The sequence below is a fragment of the Drosophila virilis genome, chromosome 3 (genome assembly GCF_030788295.1).
Source record: "Drosophila virilis strain 15010-1051.87 chromosome 3, Dvir_AGI_RSII-ME, whole genome shotgun sequence".
NCBI lineage: Eukaryota > Metazoa > Arthropoda > Insecta > Diptera > Drosophilidae > Drosophila > Drosophila virilis.
Window position 1 is genome coordinate 24,850,996 of NC_091545.1, and position 26,983 is coordinate 24,877,978.

Below are 26,983 nucleotides of genomic sequence, written 5' to 3' on the forward strand. Positions count from 1 at the left end.
CTTTTAACATGCTATTCCCCATTTAATGAATCGCTGTATTAAATATTAAAAGCGCAACCAATCACTTTAGAAACACTTTGTGGCCAACGGATAAATCCCACAAATGCTATTGCTGCATTTATAAAATAAAGAATGGCTTTCCTAGTTTGTCTGACAGTACAAAAATAAATACAAAAAAAAAAAAAAGAAAGAGAAACAGCATGAAAGCTTTTATCTTGCTGTGATATCATTCATTTCCACGCGGAAATCAGCTTAAAATATTTGCAAAAATACGTGGATTTATATATTTATATAAACGATTGCATGGTTAGACTTAAATATGGTGTTTTCATTGCATACACAATAAATAAAATACCAAAAAAAAACTAAAAAATCCCCTGTGTATACAAAAAATGCGCTTAAAAGCTTTGAGCCAGCCAGCGTTTTATAAAATTTTGGAGTTTACCAGCATATTGATGACACAAATTCAAATGATAAAAGTAAACCATATTGGGTTATTTTTATATCCTTTACCCATTGACAATTGGTTAAATGGGTATATTGATTTTGTGCAAACGTATGTAACAGTGAGAACGAAGCATCTCCGAGCCCAAAAATCTATAAATATTCTTGTTCAGCATCAATAGCCGAGGCGATCTAACCATGTCCCTCTGTCTGTCCGTTCGTGCGTCCGTCTATGAATACCTATGTATATAAGCATCGCTCTCAGCAACGATTTAAGAAAGACAACGTAGATCCGCCTGGTGTACGCAGAGTCCGAGTTTTTTTCGATAGCCGATAACTTTTTCTGCATCCAGCCAATCAATAAAAATCAAATCCTGTCTGTTCAGCAAGTCGCTTAGTTTTTATCTGCTAGCTTATCAAGTAGCTTATAAAATTATAGATATAGATCAACTAACTTTCGGCTACGGTCTCTGCATTTTGTGTTGGTAGATGAAGGTTCAGGGTATCCGCTAGTCGTGTACTCCCTAAGAGAGTACACTTACTTGTTTTGAAGTGCGCTTCATAGCATTTATTATGGCGTTTTGTATAGCTTACACCGTATCACTTAAAAAGCGCAACTTAACGCAACATGTGTAATTCGTATCCAACTATACGACCATTTTATCTCTATCTGGCATTCGCATATTGCGTAGATCCCTCTGAGAGTTGTCTCTGTTTTTATTTGCCGGTCAAACAAAACTCAAAGGAAAAATTATTTAAAAAGAGCGTTTATTTCAGCCGGATCATATTAACACCTTTGATTGATTTTACTAACCACTTCAAAAATTAATAATAAATTGGCTAGCTTTTTACGGCTTCTCAAATTGCTCAGATAATTAAACTTAAATGTTTAAATATTGCTCCTGCCTATTACCTTATCAAACGGTTGCCAATTGCAAATTGTTTTGTTTTATTTTCCACTACCTCCTTGAGGAAGTGGAAATTAGGCTTATAGATGTGGCATGGGTAAAAATAAACAGCGGCAAATGGGCAAACAGAACGCATAGTTAAGCGAACAATTCCCATTCTGTTCCCATTTGCGTACATATTTTGTTCAATAGTTTGAACTTATCTTAAGGTTTTCGTTTCTCAAGTCTTCTAAATCAATATTGAAGCATTAACCATTTAAAACATGTTTGTTTACTGCACAGCTTTTCATTAAATTTGTTCAGTTACCCCACATCCGCATCGTTTGATGCTAGTAATTTAATATTGCCACCCCTTCATTTTGTATATAAGTATAAATTCCCTCGCTTATGCTGTTTATTTAACTCATTTTGCATGTTGACTTTCATGCGCGTAATTTTTATGTCAACAAGCCTCATGTTGGGGGCGCCACTGTTCAGCCCTACACGCTCTTTTTAGGGCGCCAACTAAGCAGTTTTTAATGAATAAGCCACAAAATTACCTGGGTGTGTTAAGCAGCAAAAACACTCATTTCGCCAGTGCCAAAGGTCAAGTGCTCGGCCGTCAACATGTTGGAATTTGCGAAAATTTAACTTTTGCATTGGCCAACTAATCCAATAAACGCTTTGAGCTAACATAATATTCGCATTTTTACCATATTTTAAGCCCTCTAAGATTAGGTTTGTGTGTGTGTGTGTGTGTGTGCGTGTGTAAGGGCAGCTGTTGCTGCTATTGTATTTTATGTACTTTCTTATGCACATATGCGACGCATAGTAATTAGAAATTTAATTGGATTTGAAAGAAAATGAAATTTTAATGTGCTAGCTAGGCAATTACATTAAAAACAAGACACACATACACACGCACACACACACAGCCGCACACGGAGTCACAGTCATCTACAGGCGTACACAGAGCTTAGCAAATACATGAATAATCAAGTAGACATCGAGCACAGGTGAAAAGCAAAGACAAATGGAAAAAAAAAATGTGTATTCCGACCAAGTACAACTTACATTAATTACCTGCAAACTAATTTTAAAATATTGCGCACACGACATGCCTGTCAGCAGCATATCAAAAAAGTTTACACGGACTATGTGTGAACTTTGCCAACTGCGACGCTCTGCTGAGAAGGATAAACATTTGTTATTGAAATGCTGCTTTGTGCTAACAATTTGTTCATATTTCTAAATCACATATAATTTAACTGCCCAACGATAGGTAACTGATTGACAAGCTGTAGCAAATTCAATAGTTGGCTGCCTCCCTTTAAAAACAGTAATTAAATTCAGCCCAATAAACATTCGCGTTTGTGAATTGTTGCTCTGGGTGATAACACTTTGTGGCGCGGAGTGCCTACATTAGTGTGGACACATTTCTATTGTGGACCAACAACAACAACAACAAAAACAACAACAATTAGGCACTACACCATTTTGGTGCTTACAGGAAACTCTACGGAAAATTTTGAAGAGGCGCAAAATCAAAGCACGCACAAAATTATAATTATTTCATGTGTGGAAAATGTGCGGAATACACAAACAGAAAACCACGCAGCCAAATCCGAGGTGCAAGCGTAAAGTTTCTGAAAAGTCCAACAAGGTCAAATGTGTATTTGGCATAAAATAAAAACTATTAAGAAATGTAACATGATAAATGATGAAAGTTTAAGTTAATATAAATCGCACTTTATACATTTACTTCTAATCTTCTGTGCTTTCAGGAGGTGCAAACTGAACGGGCAACCCCTTTAAAAAGTTTGAATTTAATTTCATGAAAATTAACAGAGTGTGTCGCATTTGTGTTTTACATAATGCAGGTTAAATATGAGCTATGTGGTGTGGGGGGGCATGCTGGAATAGATGTGCGCATACAGTTTTACGGCAAGCACACATGCACACACATACAAAAATACATGTACTATGGTAATCATCTATCAAATATTATGTTGTTGTACTTGTGCCTACCCGCCGTATCCCCCCCAACGTTACGTTACGTTATCCACTTGCATTCGTATCAACGCTTATTTTAATTGTTGCTTTTGATATGCAAAATTGTGCACATTTTATTATCTACGGTACGCAGGTTCTTTTATTCTTGGTCCGGTTTTTGGTTTTTGTGTGTTTGGGTGGCTCGTTGACAAAATTGAAATATAATTTTCCGCAGTTTAGACCGAACATAATAAAAATGCATTTGGCGAGCAATTAAAATGGCTCTGAATTTTAATTAAAATTGCGCATACGCCGTGTGAGCCATTACCCAGTGTTTGCAACAGCATTTCGGGCAGGAAGAATATTCATTATAATGAATGAAAATGCACAATAAACAAAACTAAAATGTCTGTATCAAGGCAGAGCTGAAAAATTGCTCTATTAGGATAAATTTTTCACATCGCTAAAGGAACTCAACTATATTTTCAGTCTGCTTAGCGTTAGCTCTAAGCCGAATCGGAAAATAGCAATTAATATTTTTAGTATTTTATATATAAGGCTCATCGGACTGAGAACCAAGTAAATATTAACATAAATATTAAATCCTCAAACGAATTCGGATCAACAAAATGTTAGCAAAGAGCTACAAATAGTAAATAGTTAGTAATTAAAAAGTTAAACTTAGCTTAATGCTGTTACAAATATAACTAAAATTATATGCTTAATTGATTCTTGTCCATTTATTTAATGCAGAATAAATTAATAATAAATATTTGCATGAGTCAATAAGCATGCATTTTATCAATTATTCTATTAATATTAATGAATAATTCAAATGAAATCCCTATTGTTACGACAGTTGGTAAAAAATAAAGAGGTGAATTAACTTTAAATGGAAAATCAGTTGCAGCTTTTGACATTTTCCGGCCGTCTGTTAACCACTTTTTGCTGTGGCATAGACTACTGAAAATTTGGCTTAAATTAATGACTGACAGCGGGTGACTTGCAACCACATTATCTGACTACAGAATGTCAACTAACCAAAAAAAAAAAAAAAAAAAAACAAAGAGAAATAGAAGGGATTCCAATGGTGGCTTTGGCTTTTATTGTTTAACTCGCAGCTGCGTTGACTTTTCCATACAGATTTACAGAAATTGTTGTTTGAGCTGCCTGATGGCAACTCTACGGCTGTATCTAGGATTTTGCAGCTGTGCAGGACAATGGAAGCAGGCAGAATTATCTAGCGATTTTGCCGCCCACTCGTGTGCAGCTGCATTTGTGTCCCTGCTCAACGCTATAGGGATGTATTTGATATCTATGTGGCTGTGGCTGTGGCTGTAGCTGTATCTGTGGGTAAATATGCATCTAGAGTTGCTCAATTGTTTGCCTTGTGAATGGTCGGCTGGGTGTTGCCTCTGCTCTACGCCTGCTTGGTTAGCTCTCGTTTTGTGAATTTGCGCATCACGTGGCACTAACAAAACAACAAATGGCAACTGTCTGAGCCTGGACTATGTCATCACCATCATCATCATCATCATCATCATCATCACACCATCATCATCATCATAATCATCAGTGAATAATGGGTTGAGGGCGGATAGCTGCATAATTTTGCTTTTCACTTGGCGACGAATTTGCTATTTGTTGTTGTTGGCCTGTTTTGTTGTCTTCTCGTTGCTTAATTAAAAAGTCATCATAACTCTTGCTGCAGCTGCCATCGACTCTGCGACTTTGTTGTAATTTTCTAAAGCTAATAAAATTGCTTTGTAGCTAAAAACGAAAACAAAATAATAATAAAGCATTCTAAGTGCTCGCCGCTTATCCCAGACGCAGTTTTCAAAAAATCAAGCTCAATGCAACGAGCCTCCGTTTCCCAAGCCTCAATTCCCCGGCAACGCCAACAAGTTAAAGTACTTGTTGAAAATTTTATGATATTTTAAAACTTGGAGTACGGCCTCCAATGGCAGCGCAGCAGCCAGTTCGTGGCCATTAAAATGTTATAAAGCTACATTTAAGCACTTAACTTGATATCTTTCAATCTCTTCAACTTAGTCTATGTATAAAATGCTGAACAAGACTAAGCCAGGCCAAAAAAGTTATTATTACAATGCGGGCCCCAACAACAAAGATACATATCAAGCACAGAATCGCTTGTTTGCATTTTTGGAGCATAAAAGTTAACAATTAACTGACGTCAGCCTCTTGAAGCAGTAAAAGAAAAGGGATCCTTGCCTTTTCAAACACGCAAAATTGCTCAATTGGTTGCATGAAAAAGAAAATCATAAATTTTAACAGGATAATGTGTATTTAGTCTGCAGCGAATCCGAAAAGAAAACTCTTAAGAAAGTCTGAGTCAACGCTGAAATTCGACTTTTCAGACAGAATTTACTTAAAACTTTGCTGATATTCTTCTTTTTTTTTGGAATAATTAAATACGTAACTTGACTTTGCAATAATCATAAATAATTATTACATATGTACTGCCTGCCACAGAAAGACGGACCAAAGGTTCGAGGCGATGTACGCACGAAAAATAACTCGGCTCTAGAATATATATACTTCATGCAGTCTAGGATGTCTTCTGCTATGCGTAACATATTTCATGACAAAATTATGATGCCCTCCACAAGAGTATCAGGTGGAATGCCTACTACAAAAGTATATAAGGGAACAATCTGCGTGCAACTATTATAGACATCGCTCCTATTAAAGCACATTTGTATTCTTCTGAAGAGATATATAAGTATTTAAACCAACTAACTAACATATGCGTATAATCTTGACAGCATATACTAAATCTAGGGCAACTCGAATGTCATGTTCCATCAAGTTCTATTTATATTTGCTGAGACTGCTAGCTGTTATGATTTGTTGGCTGATGAGCATACGGGGTTGCCAAGTTTTGGTCTACGTGTAAAATAAATGCAAGCCAAAATTGAATTTCAAGGGTGAGTGAAAAGTTTGGGGACCGCTTTGCATTTCTTTCCCTTTTTAATATGAAATATGTGTGCGAAAATTGAATGTAAGTTACAGCGCCATAGTCAGCCCGCATTGTTGCATTCAAAGTTTCTGAGTCATGTGGCGCCTGCAGGTATGCAGCACGCAACGTGCAACATGCGAACACTGCGCCCACATGGCGTTTGCGTAATAATATTTCAAACAGAGCGCTGTGAATTTTGCATAATTTCAACTTATAAACTTTCGTGTGTGTGGGAGAAGCTGCAAAAACAAAGGGCCAAAAGAAAACTCGCGAGTGCCACAAACAGAAAATTTAATTTTTCAACTAATTTTAATAAAAAGCAACTCGGAATTGCAACAAATTAGAAGCATGAGAGCCAGGCCTGGCGAACTGTGGGGCCAGCGCACTTAAAGCTGAGCAACGCTTTATCCAAAAGAAATATTTGGCACTTGAACAGCTTTCGACATAGCCTTTGTTCACCTCGACTTGCCTTTTGCTTTTGCCACCGCTGCCACATGTTGAGTGGCGGAAAATTGTGTCACTGCGCAGCCAGCGGGTGGGTGACGGTGGTTCTGCTTCTGGTGGTGGTTAGAACGCCACGCGTAGCATAAAATTTGCATAAATTAAAGAGCGCAAGTTCAGCAATGGCAGTTCAGAAAAATACTTATACAAAAAAAATAACATAAAAATAAAATGGCAATAAGTTGTTTAATTTTGCGTAACAATTTTATAGCTTCTCTTAGCTACTTGTTGCACTTGCCTCGCATTCTCTGCCTCTGTCTGTTGATTGCTTGTTGTATTCAAATGTGTGGTAAGAGTTGAAGCAGCTCTTGATTGCTCAATTCCCTGCAACACTGCTGAACACAATATAAATCGCATATAGCCAATAAAATGAATGGATGTTTTTGGACAACAATTTATTTCTTGTCCATACAACATTCGGCTTTGCCCTGAAAATCAATCAGTCAGTCCCAAGCAGTAGTTAGGTATATGTATCAAGGCTGCAAACGGGAGTTTAAATTTATTTTCGAAAATAAAACAAATTTAAAACTAAGCCAGCTTCTTAAACGGCTTACCTAAACCCAAGGCAAATAAAACTTAAAAGCAGTTATCAGGCAGTTGAAACAAATAATATTTGTTTTAATAAAATCTTGAAAATACATGACAGAACAAGCTTTCATCCAAAACCAAATCCCCGGTTCAGAAACTGAGCCTTAAAACAGAGAGTTGTAATAATTAAATCATCAGCAATTGTATTTGATTTGTAATTCTAATAAATTTACATTGAAATCAGACGTGGCTTAAATTTAGATATTTTTTTTTTTTTGTTATATACAAATATTTATAGCGCTTACATCCAATGAAACTTAATTAGCAAAGTTTGTTGAAAAGTTTTGCCAAATATAAAACTAATCTATTGACGGTAATTCAAATGTATTTCGCATTCCCCAAATACTCGATACAGAACTTTATAATGGAACATAGTTCATTTTGGCTGGTGCAAGCTCCATTCATGCTCTCACATTACAAAACAAACACTCACACATACTGTACACACACATACATTGGAATCTAGATGGAACTTTATCTGCATTTTCACTTGCGTGGCAGAAAAAAAATGAAGCAAGGAAAAACCGGAAACCGCACAATATATTTTTCTCTTATTTTTTTTTTCGCCTTATTTTTTGCACATTAAGCGTTTTCTCCCCACAGGATAGTATAATATTTAAAAAGCAACAGCCAAAATCAAATGAGCATGAGAGCTTCAAAAAAAGGGCAACAGCTAGCACAAAAAGTAAGCGCAGTGCATAAAAGAATTGGAGAAATAAGATTTTTGCTGAGATTTGACTGCTTCATTAAATGCTCCAACATGCAGCAAAGAAATAGGAACCCAACTGGATGCGTTTGCAAAAGCGGAAGCAACTGTACCATAGTCCCCAATAAGAAGGGTAGGTATGAATGTGTGCGTAGAATATGCACAGATATCCTGTATGATTTAATCAATTCTTCCTGTAGTGAATGCGCTACAAAATATATTAAACTAACGTTTCTGCTTGTTACTTTTTTTGTGTCTTTTCCAGCAACTGCTAAATAAGCCCCGGGCTAGTGCCAACTGGCGCAAAGTTGTACAACTTGCTCCTGCGCCCAACGTCGTCCTCGTCGCTGTCATGTGCCTATGCCTGAGCCCGAAAGCGCTGCGAAGCGGAAATGTCAATGCAGCGGCACTTGCACTTCCGTTGCCTACTTTTGTGCGTCGGCAACGCCGTCACCAAAACTTTGCCTTCGCCTCAACTTTTTGTTCCAGCGCGCTCAGCCTGCTGACGTTAACACAAAATGGAAACAAATGGCAGCCGTCGTCATCCTCGTACTTTGCTGCATTCCCCTGAGGGGCTCCACACAAAACTTCGATTATGATAAATGTGTGTGTGTATGCGACACACAACTAAAACAAAAAGGCGACAGCCCATCTAAAGGAATACACGCCTAGCAGCTGCCCTGCGAAAAAGCCGAGAGTTACACAAAAGTTTCACACAATATGGAAGCAAGGAGTTGCCAGAATATAAGCTTGATTCCATTGTTAGGTTTTCTTTTAGCAAACAAATAATAGATGACACTCACGCAAAAAAAATGTAATGTAATGTAATATGTTAATCTAATCTAACTCTTATGTCAGGAGAGTTGTATCCACAATATTTATATAGATAATGCTCAAAATTAAATCACAAATACCCTATCTTGTTATTTGTTTTTACAGGGAAACAAAGTTAAACTATGGTTCTGTATGCCAATACAAGTTTTTAAAATTGTCAACGTCGCTTTTTACGCGTCATCAATTTCCGTTTATTTAGTAGCCATTGGGGCGTTGTCGTACATATTGTAGTACGAAGTAGTTTTCTTAGATATTGACCGGCAGCTGTCTTTTGTTTGTAGGCCATAAATTTGCTCTTAGTGACAACACTGTGGGGTCGACTATCCTGTCAGATGTGCAAGTCGCGCATAAATTATGGGCAAGGGTGCGTGCGGCGACTTTTATTGTAACAGCATTAGGAGGCGGCATCAGAAAGCTCCTTGTGCAATTGCCGCATACTTAAGGTAATCTCGTAGAGCGTTGTGCTTACTTCTAATGGCCATTCATCAGCTAGTTGAATGCAAACGGCAAATAAATGGCAGCCCTGGCCCAGCCAGAAGAACACAGCATAACAGGGCAAACCAAGCAACAACAATGGCTCTGACCAGACAACAATTGTCATACAAAACTGTCGACTTGAGTCCACTTGCCAGAGGATAGTAGAGATAGACTGGATAGATAGATAGACAGAGAGGGATAGCGAGAGAGAAACGGAGTCAGAGGAGTTGGGATTGCAGGCCAGGACCAGAGCGGGTCGCGATCTGTAATTGCAATTGTGACTGCGCACTTAGCGCTATTTTACTTTAATGCGACTTTCTTTGCAATTTTCAAATGCCATTGTGCCTTTGTGTTGGATAAATGTTTTGAAAACTATTTTCATTTGCAACAAAATGCGTGTCAATAAAAGGCAACAATGCTGGGCTTCAACTTTTTGCCACAAGTAGACTAAAAAATACTTAGGTCTTGCAAAGAGCGCCAGTAAAAGCTTAATTATCAAGGGTCTTTTACTTTATATAGGTTTATTGACTTATAAGGCGAATAATTATAGCCCGAATCCATTGAAAATGGGTAAAGAAGCAAAATGCAACCCCGTTAAGTACAATTATTCTTCGATCTAAAATAGAGCTTCAAATATCAAACATTTAATTTTTTTTTTTTTTTTAATTTTAGTTGAAACTCTTTAAATAATAAAAAGACAACTCACTGATATCATTGTTTAAATAAAAAGAAAGTCACATATTTTGTTCATCGATGCCATCATTTATTGTTTATTTTCATAGCTTAGCCAAGCAGATTATTACCGATTTGGTAAAGTTATAACCCGTTTTTTTTTTTCTTAGAATCTCACATTGCTAATCTATAGTTGTAAGTTACGAGCAAATGATATTGCAATTTGAACCGAAGAAAAAGTCTCTCAAATGCAGAATATGAAAAACGTATGTGTATGCCAAGAAATGGGCAAATGCCGCTGGCTTAGCGCCAGTTGCTCTAACAAGTTTTGCCACTTTTTGATGGCCATAATTCAAATTAGGCCGCCAACTGGCCAGCATTGGGGCAGATATGGCGCGTTTTGAATGCGATGGTCATCTGACAAATAGGCCGGACAGAAGTTGCCTTTAAGCGTACTTTAAGTTGGCCAAAATTGGGTCGTAGATTGCCTGAGACAATGGGCAACGCATCCACGCAGCGGTTACTGACTGCGGCTGAAACGGCGGAAACGGAAGCGAGCAATGGCGAGCGCGGCCTAATGTTCGGTGGGCGTTAGTTGTTGGGTGGCGGGATAAATGGCTGGCACTGGGCGGCGGGAGCGGAAGCTTTCAATTTCAAGCTGCAATGCAAAAGGAGCCCCGACAGCCTCGGACTGCAGCTCAAAGCAGAAAAAGTAATTTATTTCGTATTGCGGTTTTTAACCACATTTTCCACTTTGTACAACGGCAACGACAGTCAAAAAAGGCAGCACCAGAGCCAGCTACAGCTCCAGCAGTAGCCAAGACTCTATTCTCTCTATTCCATCGCCACCGTTCTCTCTACGGCTTCATGACTATAATATAAATTTGCTTTGCTCTGCACTGCCGCGTTGTCTGTATAGCTGCTCGATAAAAAAGGCTCAAATGCGGTTCCGCTTTTTCTTTTGCCCTCTTTTCAGCACATTTTCTTGTTATTTTTTTGCTGCCCACAAAAAATTTCATCGTTTAAATTGCATTTGACCCAAAAAGTGTACCAAGTAGCGAAGTGTTTTCTATTTCGTTTTGTTTTCGTCTCCTTTTCACCTGAACAAAGCGCCAACTAACTTCAAGTTGAAGTTATGAGCGACAAGTGTGCGAATGCGACTTCCGGAAGAGCCATGGCCATGGTAGCATTTGCTGTGCGGCTTCCGGTCCGTGCAAGATATACTTCTTGACGTCTCCTATTTGGTATGCAAGGCGCAGCCGAGTAGAGTTATTCATTGGGAAACTCTGGCAGAACAGTTGGCCAGCATTAATAGACACGAACCGAGGCAAAGGCTGTATGATGAATGAAGAGATAACTGCATAGTTGTCAAAGAGAGAGAACATTGCAGCAGTCAAAGCCAGCCAAAAGTTGTATAGAAGAGAATTAACATTCGGGTAATCACTTTGCCCCAGGGTTATGCGTCCAAGGAAACTAATTTGAATATAAAATTAATTTACTCAACCAAAGTGCAGTCCGTGCCCTTAATTTGCCTATTCATCAAGGATATATTCCCAAGAAAATGGAATATATCAACCCTCACTGTTGATTATCAAATTTCCAAGCACATCTAACACTTTGCTTTGTATTCTTTTAACAGTCGGCTCTATTTACTTGTAATTTACAATATACAAAGCACAGTCTAATCAATTGTTCGCAAGAGCTAAAACAAACAAAGTGCCTCTTATTTCTTTTAGATAATTTCATTTGCTTGCTTAAAGAAATTGTGACAACAAAGAACCGCCAAAGAAAAGAGTAGAGAGCACAGAAACTAAAACCAAAAACCAAATAAACCCCATATAAAGGACAACTAAAAAGAATTGATTTGCGGCAACAGCATACTGAAAGAAACTCACTTGATTGGGCACTCTTGGCAATCAAGCTGTTTAATGTGCAGTTAACGCCAAAGGGAACCCAGCACAACAACGACAACAACTGCAAAAACTAAGTGAAATCGAATCGCAGCTCTAAGGGAGCAAGGCAGAGCTAATTCAATTGTCAATGTCATTGAAGGTAACAAAAAAAAAAAAAAAAAGAAAAGCAAAGGAAAACAAACAGGAGCAAGTAGTCAGGAATCAGTAGCCAGGAGCCAGACTCGAGCAGCTAGAAGCCTTGGCCAACCCACTTAGCAGATCGATTTCACATTGCCTCACAGACTGCCAGTTGTGGTTGCTTGTTCTTGTGGCTGTTGGCTTCTCAATTGCAGCTGATGACTTGACTTTCAACATGGCTTAAGCTTGACCAAAGGCTGCCGAACAGCATTAAGTTGCATTCGATGTGCCCCTGTGCTACACAGATATTTGTCTCAGTCAAGTTGTTCGTTGGGTAATTCAGCTCAAACATATGGCTCAAATATATTGCGCATACAGCACGTAGTCCGTTTGTGAGGTAGTCAAATAATTGACTTGTATCACCTGGACATATATGTTTATATTCATTTTAATCTACATTGACCATGTTCATGTACCTATATAGGAGAGGCTCGCACGTAGTTTTCTTCTAATTTCAAAAGAGAAAACGCTAGGCACATAATGCTTTAAAATATGTCAGAAGGTATGCTTATGATGTGGGAAAAGCATGACATAAATGCTCTCTCAAATATTTGCATATTAATGCAACTGGAGTGTGTTTGTGTGCGTGTATGCTGTGTCCACGTATGCGTCATGTTTGTGCAAACTCCTGACCCCTTTGTCATTGCTGTTGTTCAACTTTGTTCTGGGACTCGTGCAGACAGTTCAAACATTTACATACAAAACACAACACCAACAAGAAAATAAAAAAATAAAATGAAAAAGCTGTGATAGACATGCAAAGGCAAAAGGCTACTGAATTCGCATACCGGAACTGTGGAATACGTGAATTTTAAACTAACCATTGCGTTTACTAGATTTTTGTGACGCTTGAACTATATTAATGATTGCCCGAAATCGTTTACTCCTTTTGAAAAAATAGAGAAAAATTATTCATAAATCTTAAAAATGTATTTACCTGAGATTCTGTATCGTTACTCGTCGACCATATATTACCTGGAAATCTGTGTCATTTGTGTCAAAATGTTGCTCACCTCTAAGGTAAAATGTATATATTCATACATATGGCTCCCTCCGTGTGCGTCAGTGAGTTTTTGTTGTTTTTGGTGTTTTTTCTTTCGTTTTTTTTTTTTTTTTTTTTGGCATAACCCTTTGTAAATTGCTACATTTTCGCACGTCTGCATGTGCCTTGTATTCCTGACTTTGTGCATGCGCTTGTGTGTGTGGGGGTGTGTGTGTGTGGGTGTTTGTGTGTGGGTAAGTATAAATTGAGGTGCTTTTGGGTGCGCACCTTTCCTTTTTAGGCCATTTGAAGTGCGCATGCATCTGCCCCATGTGTATAACTATGTTAAAAGTGTGTAAGTGTGAGCGTGGGACACGTTTCCCATTAGGCCACCGACTGGAAATGTATTTTCATGTGCTTTAATGGACTTTTCTGGTTGAGCCAGTAATAATTTTGTTCTTTTCCATTCCTTTATTCTTATCCGTTTAATTGTTTGACCTGTATTGAAAACAGATAACCACTGATAGGAAAATGTTGTTCAACACAAATAGAATTTTGTAGCTAGATCTACAAAATGGCCCAATACGTATTTCGACTCATAGCATGAGCTGCACTTACTAGTGAGCAGTAGTGCGAAATATAGGAGACAGTACGCTAGTTCACAGCCTATATGGCTTTAAAAAGCATACAACAATTTAAATTTTAGCATGTTGTGCATGCGAAAAAAAAAACGAACTAAAATACAGCAGTAGCAAACATAAGTCGAAAAGACTTCTAAGCTGATAGCAACAACAAATACACCTTTAAAGGGTTTTATATTTTTTATAGAGAAACCCAAACAAACATTTTTATTTTTGATTTTCCATAGAATAACAGTGGGCTGAATATGGTAGACTACCTGCCCACCTTTGGCTCTGCAATATTCTGTTGTAAGCCGCTTTATTGCCGGCCTGGGGCAATATGCAAACTCTGCTGCAATCCCCAGACAGAAAACGTGTGCACGTGTCCGATAAGCAAACAATGTGGTCTTGCTAAAGCCCCATCAGAAGAGCAAACTAATTAAAATTAAAGCCACACTTTAACACCATCTGGGCAATAACTCATCTTTAATGCAGCACGGTAAATTCACTTGCATTGGCTTTATTAAATTTATGACCGTAATAAAAGCCATGACAATAATTCTAATTTCCCGTTCAAGTGATAAAAACAAACCAACTCATAAACCTGCGCACCGAGGCCAAATACAATACAATTGCCCAGTATTAAAGTTTAAATCTCGTTTCGAGACTCCCCCAATTTAACGTTACGAATGGCATCATAAATTTCAACAAAATTTCAAAATAACATAATTTTTTGGTAAATCAATTGTGGGCGTGCGTGAGTGTATGTGACACATTTATCTGTTGGATATATCGTTTGACTATTAAAACAAAATGATGCCATAAATTAGAAATGATTTAGGCTTGAAAGTCGTAAAATACAAATGGTTTAATAAGAGATCTGCAGCATTTAGCATACACATTCAAATGCAAATCAATTAAATGCTTTAAGTTTTGGTTACAATTGTTTGAAAACTAATCAAAATAGAGGTCATATGCAACAACTCCGATAGAACCAACCAAGCAATCATCGCCCTCAAGGCAGTTACTTGTAAACAGAAACCGCAGCCAAGAAAACGCATGTAACAAGCTTCAAACAAGTAACTTGGCAACCAGCTTGACTTCGAAAGTAAACTTTCCTTTCCTTTAGGGACCCTTGTTGAACACTTAGCTCTATTAATAATGTTATATTGTAGCTGTCGTTTATTGTTGTTGTGCTGGCCCACAGCTTCTACCCAGCTATTGTAGTTTGTACTTTAAGCTTCCACTTCTTGAGCTATTTATCATTAGTGGCAAAGTGTTAATGTTCATGTACAGCAAACACAAACAAAGTGAGCCAGGTTTGTTTGTTGTGTGCAAAGAAACCAATCAGTGCACTCACTTCCATTCACCTAAATTGCACCATAAGTCAAGTGAGTTGTGACCTAGAGATCTATGTTTAAATGTGAACTGTTAAATCCTTATTTAACAAATTTGGATCTTTGGCTGAGCTTATAAATAATTATTTGAACAATGAGAAAAAGCAGCCAAAACCATTTCAGGATTATCAACTACACAAATATTTACGTAGCTTACATTGGGCAGTCAAATTAAATTTGAATTATTTTAAAGTTAAGCTTCAGTTCAATCTCTCAAATTGTTACCTACACGTAAAAGTTTCTAGAGCTTCAGGTGATAGTTGACGTGCATGTATGTGTGAGCATACGAGTATATAGATATGCATGAACTGACATGTTAATGACTTTTTGGGACGGGCATGTCAAATTGAAATTGTTATTGCTGCCAGCAAAATGGCCACATCAGTCTCAAGTTGCAACGTTTTCTGTGTAGTTTTTCCACTTGCCACTAACATCATTTTGTGCCACACATCTTACGAACATTCGGCTAATCCCCGACCGATCCAACTGAGCTGGTACTTTCCCATGCCGCAGACTTCAAGTGCTGCAGTTGCAGCTGCAGCTGCAGCCTCTTGGCAGCATTTTTTATCCCATGCTGCCTCACATTGTCACTGCCGGCAACCCAAAGATGACAGTTTGGATGGCAAAACGTATATCACAAGAGCACATGGACATATTCTGCGTGAAGGTTGTGGGAACAAAAACTGCAACCAGGCAGTAAACAATATATCTTTGTATGTAAGTATGCAGTATAAGGCGAAGCAAACTGCCGAGAATGTGATAAAGCGCTTTTGTAGGTGGAACGAGTGAATGGTTGTGGGCGGGCTACATTGCTCTGAATTTGTCGAGCAGTCAAGCACTTGAATCGTTTTCCTGGCATTCACATTCGTTATATGCAACCTTTTTTTACTGGCACTGGCAAAAAACATCAGCTCTTGACACATCTGGAGTGCAAGCAGGCAATATATATAAATAAATATATATATATAGCAATATATTAACCCTTACTTTCTAGTTGCCTTGTTGTTGTCAACACATTTAAGGTGAGCAATCGAATAAGCTGAGTTCTTCTTGAAGTGGCGGAACTTTTTCTGCTCTATAGGCAAAAAGACTGCGAACCGGTTTTGATCTGAACCAGTTGAAGCCCATAACTCCCGTTTAGTTATTATTATGAACTGAAGCTTAGTCCTTAGAAGGTAAGCCAGAGATGAATCCAGATCCAGTTTGTAAATAAGTTAAGCTCCAGCCACTGCATATATCGAAACATACATATTGGTTAAACTTTATCCTGCGTCTTGTTTATGAAAACAAACACGAATTTCAACATTCTTTTTACAACTGGCAATCTTTACTAAACATTTAATTTTTAAAATATTAAACAAGACCAGGCGGGCCTTGTTTCGAACTGTGCACCGAGCCAGCGACAATTTTACTATTGCATCGATGATCTAGACATAAAATGTTTTTTGCGGATCTTAAAACCATACACTGATTATGTTTAAGTGTGGATATCAGGAATAAAAGTACTTGTTTTATACAGAGAAGTGTCGCCCTTCATATGCTAAATGCATTTAACCTTTACTTTACCTTTACATTTCCCTCTTCTTTCTTGAACTTTGTCTCCCACTACTAATTGCCCCCTTCTCCATCTCTCATTACCTATTGTGTTGAATCTTTCTGTCTCTTTTACTCCTTTTTTTATCGCTTTTTCTCAAACACGTAGTCCCACTATCATTCGACCTCTCGCTATATTTATTTATTGGTTCAGGTACTGTGTGTTTATTATAGGTACATAGGGTATTTTTAGTTGAGCACACCCTTTGCATTTCAAAACAATCGCGAATATTAGATCTTTCCCAATTCGGCTACTTTTGATTGTAATCGATGAACGAGAAAGAGATTTTAAAATATTTTTCATCTGTCTACATTTAACAACGTTACGAAATTGCATCGATTATTTTAACTAAAAGACTAACAGTTGTAGAGCCAAGCTCAGAAGAACTGGGCACAATGTACATGCACATAAAAAAAAAGTTGAAGGATCAAATCAGCTTGGGACGTGCGCATGCAAAAAGTGCACAAAGCTTTTTTTACAATCGCGACCTATTTAAAAACTTTGTCTTCAAGATGTCATAGACAACGAGAGCGCTACGAAGTGGCTTAGTTTTTCAAAAATTTTGTAAAAATGGCATCCTTTACATCCACGACGGCGGTAAGTGCCTGTAAGTCCTAGCACAAGAGCTCTGTCCAAACTTGAAGACCATAAGCCTAGACATAACACGTGACAATATTGAATAGGTACAATGTTATTTGCCTAAAATGAGATTGCTCGAGTAAATTAAGTGGAGAGGTTCTGTCCATATCGAAGGGCTGCTATGATTAATACAAATTGCCATTTTAACAAAAGCTAAGCCCAACGGATTTCCGCTTTTGACTAGGTGCAAGTAGGTGCATAACAAGGTATGACGAGCTTAAGGAATTCAATTAAACAAGCTAACGCGGCTAAAGCTCTTGGAGATCTTGCAGTTCCTCAACAAACGAGAATTTAATCGACAAAATTTACCCATCTTACAGTTATATAATAAAATAAAAATAATAAAACCCTGTCGGAACGCTATAGACTGTGTACGACTTTACATTTGTTTGAGTGCAGGCCAAGTCTGGCAAAGAGCGTAATATATTTTAATAATATAAAATTCCTAGAAATTCACATCCAAGTGCCTTTATTCTGTTATGCTTTCTGGTACCCAACCATGCCAAGCAAATGCATCTATGAGAAGGATGCGAAACGTATACCCAACCTCAGAGCCCTTCCTGCGCTAACTTGTATGCATGAAAGATATTTAAATGTCTGGAGATTACACTCTGCTACAGAATAACTAACAGTATGATTGACAGTGCACCCAAAATTTTATGCCAGAATATAAATCTATTCATATCGATAATATCTGGCTCGCACATACGGAAAGATTAGGTAGCCTAAATATGTAGCTAAGCCCTGTTAAACTAAAATAATTAATGTTTTAATTTCAACTGACTTCCCAACACGTAGCTTAAATTTAAATTAATATTTATTATTAGAGATTAAATGATGTTTCAATTTAGTGTAATTTATGCTGATTTTTTTAGTGGTATATCATAATACGACTCAGTTTGATTATATATAGCTTGTAATTACTTTAGGTTGTCATGGCAATTAATGCATTTTGGTTCATACTTCGGGCTGCACACAGTCCGCTTTGACGCATGAGTAAATGTACAGATTATGGGCATGTAGAACATTCAGATAAAGTGCACAAACACAAGCCCAGTTACTAGCTGTCATTCGTATGGCACCGACTTGTGGCTTGGACAGCGTCGCTAGCATTCTTATCCAACCACCGATAACAGTGAATAACTACTATGAAAGGCATAATTCAAGTGGGTGCGGGCTGCTTACCACATTGGCGCCACTTACCCAAACCATTCAATTGCCACGCTTCATCATCGTGGCTGCAGTGCAGCAGCACAGCACACATATTTCCCATGATTAAAATTGCATGTGTGGCAAGTGGTTGGCTACACTGGGGATGGGCGGGTGCGGGTGTGGGTGCGGGCGCTGGGCTGGCTGCCTTTTGAGCTGGTGCAGATCAAATGCGCAACAATTGCCCAGCCCACGGCCCAACACTGTGTCCATATAATATCCGAACTAAGCGGTTTGTGATTTGCCATTGCCCGCTTTTAGGCATTCAAGCAAATTGTAATACAATTAGCGTCATTTACATGGTATGCTGAATTGTTGCATGCGTATTCAAGTGGCGGTGGCTGTGACGTGTGTGTGTGTGTGCATGTGTGTGTAGGTGTATGCATAAAAGCTGCTTAGTCCACACACCTTGCGGCTGTGGGAAGTGTCCCACCCTTGGCAATTTATGCGCACTTGCTTTTCAATCAGCTGCCAGCTTATTAAATAATAATGTGCTGAGCACTCAAATTGAACTAATGCTGTTCGTATCCTGGCAACTTGCCACAAATTTGAAAGCTCTGCGCCATTGATACAATTCATTTCATATAATTTTATTATTTAAGAATATATTTGGGAAATGCCCTTCCTCAAACGTAACATAAAAATACATATTTTATTGAAAGCAATTAACTCAAAATTTTAGGCCCGCAGGAGGTACTTGGTCCGAACATAACATATTTTAAATAGAAACATTTAATGAAAGGACCGTGGACACTGTCCAGTTGCCTTGGACCGTGGCTTTCTCGTGAGCAGCAGCCTGCCCGAAATACCGCGTTTGACAGAACCTTTGGTGCGTGGCAATATATACCTGGTATATAAGTCTTGGGCATGTTTTAGTGCCACCTGCAAATCTTTATGACTGCCGCGAGGCGTCTTTGGCCTTAGCGGGGCTTGGTAAACTATCAATTCCATTGGTATGCCGGGCTTTTGGTCCGTTTGTTTTTTGCCAGATTTTTTGCCAATGCTCATTAGCTCAACGACCTCGGAGTCACGCAACAACATATAGTTTTCATCGTGAGGCAGAAAATCACTGGGATTCTGGAAGTGTGTATAGTCGCGCACAACGCGCACCGCACTCCGCGAACTAACGTATTGGCGATCGTAAATGGTTAGTGTATAATACAGCTTGCGAGTTGTGATGGGCGCCACCAGCCAAAATACATAGAGGCCGGCCTTGCCGGCATTCATGGAGGCCAGTTCGTGTTCGAGCTGTTTGTCTTTGATTTCCGCAAACCAAGTACTTCGGCAAGCCATCATCATTAGGGGCAAATAATTATCATACATGTGCTGATTGTTTATCAGAGACGAATTTGGTAGGCTCAGGTTCTGTAGACCCGGCTGCGTTGCTGGCTTGCCCTCCATTCCTCCATACATGAGGCTGGCCACGCAATAATTTTCTCCGTACTCCATGCTCGTCGGATCAAAGCTCAGCAGCAGCGGCCGATGGTCATATACCTCAGAGTTTGTGCAGCCCGAATCGTTTGCGTGCTTCTGCAGCATGTGCATCATAACATTGGATGGAAATATAATATCACAGCATTTCCCTACAGGACAATGGCCGGGCATGCGTGAGAGTTGGTCCACATCATCCACGAGCTTCCCTCCATTTCGAACTTTACCTTTTAGTCGCTGCCGTTTCTTCTTCGATTCCATTTTTGTGTCCATGTCCGCATGCATTTGTTTCCAATTCACTTTTTGTTTTTAAAATTATTTCATATTTTTTTTTTATAAAAACTATTATTTGTTGAATGTCTGTCTGTGGTGTGAATCAAAAACGAATTTTGGTTTCTTGACATCAGATTAAACATGGCTTGCTAGCTGAGAGAATATATCTTCCATATGACTTAAATACAAATATGCTCTAAGATGGAGTTTAAAAGCTTGTCAAATGGATACAAATAATAAAAAAGTTAATAAGTTAAAGTTTTCAGCGTATCGTATTTAGCTCTGAACAAAGTCAAGACTTAAAGTTTTTTCTTGCCAGCTGCTACCAAAAATCCGCTCTTTGGTCTTGTGGCACGTTAATCCTCTGCAGCATGCATACATATGCACTGGGAGACACAGCTGCTGTGTGGCATCTCTAAAGCGACCAAATTGCAGTTTGTTCTCAACTGTGACTGCCGCAGAGCATAAAAACTACCAAGTCCGTGTGAGTGTGTATAGGGAAATAAACAAAAACGGAATTAGTCGACAAAAGGCCAAAGCAAAGTGCCAAAATATTCGGTTTTATGTTTTTTTCTCCACTTTCATTTTTTTGGTGAAGTGCTTCAAAAACCACGAAACTTCAAATAGCCAGGCTTTGAGCCAGCTGCTGCTAGCTTTTCAGTTGCTGACGTTAAAAGCCTGCCGAGCGACACAGTGAAAAGGGGGAAATACAGATAAAAGTATTATCATAGCGTCATTTAGCCAATGTATCGATATTTAGTAAGTGAAGTAATCGAGTCTTAGTGCCTCGATATTTAATCACAGAGTAATAAAAAACAAAATTCTTAAATAATAATATAAAATGTTTAGAGAAATGCTGTCTTTTATACATGCTATGAATTGTTTATTGTTGTTGCCTGGTAGCCAAAATGAAGCCAGCTACCAAACTTTCAGCTAGCTTCCATTTTGGCTTATGCAAATCGGCATAAACTAATTTTAGGTTGGATGACAGCCGCAAATTAATTCAAATTGAGTGATCACCGCAAGGCAAACAACTGCAACAACGAGGACGTGGACCAAGCCAAAGGCCTCACGCTCTACGCTCCACGCCCTGCGCCCGACGTCCAGCCCAGGGTGAGAGAAATTGCTGGCAAAGCCTCTAATATATGGCACAATATATATGCCATAATATATGCAGCCTTATTACACACTCACTGCTGCAGTTACAGGCGCTCGAATGGAATCGCATGCACATGCATGGTATATCAGTGTCCTGGGTGTGGGCCTTCGCCTGGGTCAGCTGGTGCCAGTTCACCCGGTCAGGCGAGGTCAAACACCATTGTTCAGCAATCTTAAATTTCCATTGCATGTTGCTAACAAAATTAATGTGCGCCTGGAAAAAGCGTCGTCGAAAACGGAGTTTTATGCATTTAACTTTGCCGTTAGTGCTTAGGCTCAATGTAGTTTAAAGTTGATCATAAACGATTCCATAAATACAAAGTATTTAATTTGCATCTTTACTTCTGACCAAAAGCTTGTTCGACGTGTCGGCAACAGTTAACCGGTAAGATTGTTCAACTGTTGGCCGTGTCATGTCATCGATGGACATTGATCGGAGACAAAGGACTCTAGACATCTAGCAGGCCGCCCATTTGTCAATGCAGCTGCTCAACGTGCCCAACGTGCTCAACCTTGGCAGCCTTGCTTGCTGTCTGTAACTGGTCTGCAATTTGCGTCACGCACATCTTGGAGCCAGTTTTTGCTTCCCCTTGGCTATGTGTCATAAGCAGCCGACCGATAATCAGTCAAACTGTGCGGCGTGTCTTGCCCAAGTGACGTTGAATCTATGACTGTGGACTGTGGATTTCGTTGGTCACGTAGCCAAAGCAGCCATTTTTGTTTGATTTATTTACCTGGCACGTTGCTAACTGTTAACTGTCATCTGTGGCGACATTAGCCAGTCGCCGCCTGACCAAGATGATGTTGTGTGTGTCGGGATTTGGTTAACAACAGCTGTGGCCATGCCCCAGGCTGGACTAACGCCACGCATGCCAAATATCTAAGCGTCACGGATGAACAACTGCCCGACTAGATAGGTAGGTGACTGGCTGACTGACAGACTGCCTGACTACCTGACTGGTTGAGTGAGTGATTTTTTTGTGTCCACTGTCTTGGTTATCAACTGGCGTCCACGTGTGTTTTGCGGTTTGCTTTGTCGTCGGCGAACATGGCGTATACGTATCGTCTATTTGTTATGCTCTTTGGGTCTGCGCGCAAATTCAATTTGTTCCCCGGGTCTTGCCGCATATGTTTGCTTATTTAGGGAGCCGGGTGGAAGCAAACCCAGCTCCATCTTTATTTGTTGTACACAGTTTATAAAGCTTTAATTTTGTGGTGAGGCCTTTATTTTTTAACTTTTATGAACTGGTTAGCTGTTAAATAATATAAAAATCCGCAATAATATTTTAGATAAGCGATTATTTTCGATTCAATATAATTTTACCTATATTTAACATAATTCAGTTGACTGATTTAATAATAAGGGTTATGTTCGCTTAGGCCTTAACAAGTAAATAATCCATAATTTAGTTATTTTCACAAAATAATTTTAATGTAAATTTTCGTGAAAGTTTTGGGCAATGTTCTTTTCAAATTAGTTTATCGCGTGTCGCATGCATAATTTGTGCCCAAATTAAGTATACGCCATGTGTTGCCAAGCTGCCGATTTGCATGTTAGCGGAGTGGCAATTTCGGTGGCTACTGCCACTGTCCTTCGCTGATTGCACCAACAAATTGCAAACTTATTAAGTTTATTAAAAACAACAGCAGCTCTACAAAGACATCACTGGCAAACGAAGACAACCAGCATAAATTCCACTTTGTTGTGCGCTTAACTTTCGCTTCTGCAATTCTGCATAATTTACTTGAAGCATTTTGCAAACAATGCAAACAGCACCGACATCGTCCCAAACCCCATCCCTATCCTACCCTAGCACTCGGATCCCACCCATCTAGTTGGCAAGTACCAATTTACAGTTTCAACTGCAAGTTGCAAGTTTTTCGCAGATGCTCGTTAATGTTTGGCCAGTTTTTAGTTGCTAGCTGGCCCAATGCTCGACTCGGCTCTGTTATTCATTATCAAAACAAAAGGCCAGCAGCCTTTTAACGTCCGTAGATGCCGGCTAGTTCTCGTTGTCGCAGTCAGCTCTTCGAGCCATTTGCATGGCCGCCTGTTGTTCTCGTTATGAGTTCTGCCGTTTGTTGTTACCATTAGCTATAGGTTTGTTTCATGTTTGTTTTGATTTCATTTCTTTTTGGCAGTATTTGTTTTACTTTTATACGTATTTAAAATATGCTCAACGTTTGTGCAGCAAGTCGACGGAGGGGGAGGGCCGGCAAAAGTTTTACCCTGTCTGTTTCAAATTATTTTAAATGACTGTCTTAATGCAATTGTCTTCAGTTTTATTGTTCAGCTTTTATTTTCACATAATTATGCGAAATCGGGATTCTTATTATTTTCTTATTTTCATGTCAGTGTGTATCTGTTGTCCTATTAAGATTGAGAAGGGAAAAAGCTCAAAATGTTCAGAATTACGATGAGTTTGCAGCTTGTTTTCTTCTTGGTTGGTTGCATGCTTACTGATTTGTTTGCCTTAGAAAGTTGGTCCACGATTCCATTTTCAATTTGTAACATCGCCTACAGCTGCATCCCGAGCCTGTTGCAATTTACGCTAGCTTGCAGCAACTTTATCGTGCTGGGCCTTAGCTCTGGTCTTGGCTTGCCGTTGGCTTACTTGGGCAGGATGGCAAGGAGCAGGTAAATTTCTGTGCACATTTTCTACATTAGTCAACATTAAAAATTTATTTGCTTTGAGTAGATTACACGCATACAGCGCGTTATGGATAAGAAGAGGAAAGTAGAGCAGAGACACAGGCGAGGAGGGCAACAATAAGAAACTGCTGTCTAAGTTTTTGCATATTCCCCTATAACCCACACAGAAGTTATAAATAAATACAAAGAAAAAATAAAAAAAAATGAAAGTAAAACGGAAAGCATAGTGCCGGCAAGCGCAAATGAGCTGCCTTCAAATTAAGTGCAGCTGGCAGCTTCGCTTTGGCTCGGCAACTACTTTAACAAACTTTTGCAGCGCTTTAAGTTTTCCATTAAAAGTCGCGGCCTGCATGAAGCCTTGAATTGGCGGCCCAATGCCTTGTGCCAGGACTTAATGACGCCTGCCAGGCAGCCCGTAGTTAATCACCAACGGCTACCGCATCAGCCTCGGCCTCCATACGTATTGAAACTTGTTTTCAATTCAACGCCCGGCAGCTGCCCAGCTGAGCGCAAGAATTATTGCCGACAGGTGAGGCTCCGGGCACTCGGATATGTGTTAAATTTTGTGTGAAAATTCTTGTTCGAAATGGGCGCGAGAGCTATTGTTCGTCGAGATGAAGCAATGTCTACCAATATGATTGCATTTTTTATTTACATTTGTTTTGTATTGAGCTGCGTATTACACATAAGCATCACAATTATTATTTATTTTTGCATGCCATCTAATATTTCAAATTAATGCATGTAAGTGATCTTTCAGGCCGAAAAATGATTTAAGAAAATCTTCAAAATTATGTGGTACTTTAAATGACTTTGTTATGGGAAATGCAATTGAAATGAAGTTTTGGTCAGATTAATTTTATTGCCTCATAAATATACGAAAATGCGCATAATTTAAATATTAAACCTTAAAGTCTTCATAAATAACAAGCACAATTTGCTTGCCGTGCAGATAAACAGAATGCAACGTAATACTGGAAATGATGCCAATTTAGTTGTAAACAGTTATTTACAATTTTTGAATAATAAACATGCCAAATTGCGAATACCAAAACCGAACATGCAATTGTTTGCTGATTTGTGTTGAGGACAATAAGACCTTAAGGCGCCGTAAATGCATTTATTTATTTATTTATTTTGTATTTGCGTTGCATTTTAATCAAAACCGACAAAATGTACAGCCCCCTGTAAATCAATTGCAGCTGGGCGGTCGAATTGGGTGGGCTTTCCAATTAAAGACAGGTGTTTATTTTCGGAAATTCAATTGAGTGGAATTTTACCCGACAAGACATTTTGTCAGCTGCTCTGCGGCTTGAGTAATAATTAAATCAATTACGCATGGAAAACTAAAATGTCCGCTTACCGTTGGGAAAGACAAGTATTCGATCTTGTCCGAATGTCTTAATATCTTATGACAGTTAAAGGGCTTTAAGGTTCTCAAAACTAGACAGGTTTGCTTAAGAATTCTATACAACTGATGTGAGTTAAATTTTTGCTCTGAAACTTAACGAGTAACCCTCGCAATTGGGCGGTAATTGAAATTTTTCGTCAGCTACAAATTGCAATTGGTAGGTAATAAACAAAAGGCATCAGGTTGTACTCTCTGTACCTCTGCGTGTACGATGAAAGTAGCTCAGGGCGGATACGTTATATGCAAATTGCGTATACGCAGCGTGACATGTTGTATGCCAGCCGAAACAACAACAAAACCATGTGTCTCATTCACGCACTGAAAACGCAGACACAATGCCAAATCAATTATTCAGGCCCAGTGCATTAGCGCTCGGCCCACATTGGCATAATTTGTCAGCTGTCGAGAGTCCTGCCTGCCTATTAAATATGCCGACGTGCAAAATAAATTACCAAAGTGCTTGTCATTGAGTGCTAAACAAATAGCAAACGAATCAAAATGAAATGCTATACGGCCCGTCATTCAGTTTTGCACTGAGTATACCAACTGAGCCTGAACTGAAAATCAAATCAAACAATCGCCAGTCGCCAAGAACTGGCCAAGTAAACGTATTGCACTTTGTTTTGTGGTCTGGTGAATTGCAATTGCCAATCAGACAATGTCAGCACTTTTGTTGTCTTTTTGTTGTTGTGTTGTTGCTGTTTTTGGCTTTATCGCATTGACTTAGTCTAGTTCTTTGTCAATTGTATAGACGTTGCGTACAGCTATGCATATACAGACTATGCACGAAGTAATCAATTGCTAAAACCACTTCAACTATAAGTATAATAACAATAGTAACAGCTATAAATTTAATGATCGATTTTTTGTAATAAATATTGCCGAAGTTCAGTACAGCAATTATCAGTTGCAAGCCCTTTGTTCAAGCCCCAAGTACATGTAAATTGTATAACACTCGCGCGCAGCACATTCCCTACTTGATATCTGGAATTTTTTTATCTGTGAATATACGCAGCGAGTTTATTTAAATGCATTACGAGTGCTCGTAACGCACGTACAGCAAAGGCCAAAGGCCATACTAATTATGTATTAAATTCCAATATTTAATTTCCCTCGCAAAGCATAAATATTAATGCAGTTTGCGAGAAATTATTAACTTTTTATTGTCGGTTCGTTGGGTTCACGAAACTCACAGAAAGTAACTTTGTTCATATCCCAACATATTATTTTATATATGCTTATACAAGCTTATAATAATAATGTGACGAGGCGTATGATTAAGTTGTTTAAAAATTATGCATGTTCAAAAATATATGCATAAAAAGGAAGTTAATTTATTTGATTTCATTTGTTTTTTTTTTTTTTTGTGGTAGTTTTAAATTAACATAAATAGGTTTTTCATTTTTGATTGAAGAGCTACATTGACTAGCATTATGCTAAATGGG

At 38.7% G+C, this 26,983-nt stretch overlaps 1 protein-coding gene across 1 annotated transcript; it reads right to left on the bottom strand.

The window, feature by feature from the left end:
• Nucleotides 1-19,344: 19,344 nt before the first annotated feature.
• On the bottom strand, nucleotides 19,345-20,316 carry LOC6622662 (uncharacterized). The gene has a single exon (XM_002048412.3). It carries the CDS (start codon nucleotides 20,314-20,316, stop codon nucleotides 19,345-19,347), a length of 972 nt encoding a protein of 323 aa, XP_002048448.3.
• Nucleotides 20,317-26,983: the final 6,667 nt, after the last annotated feature.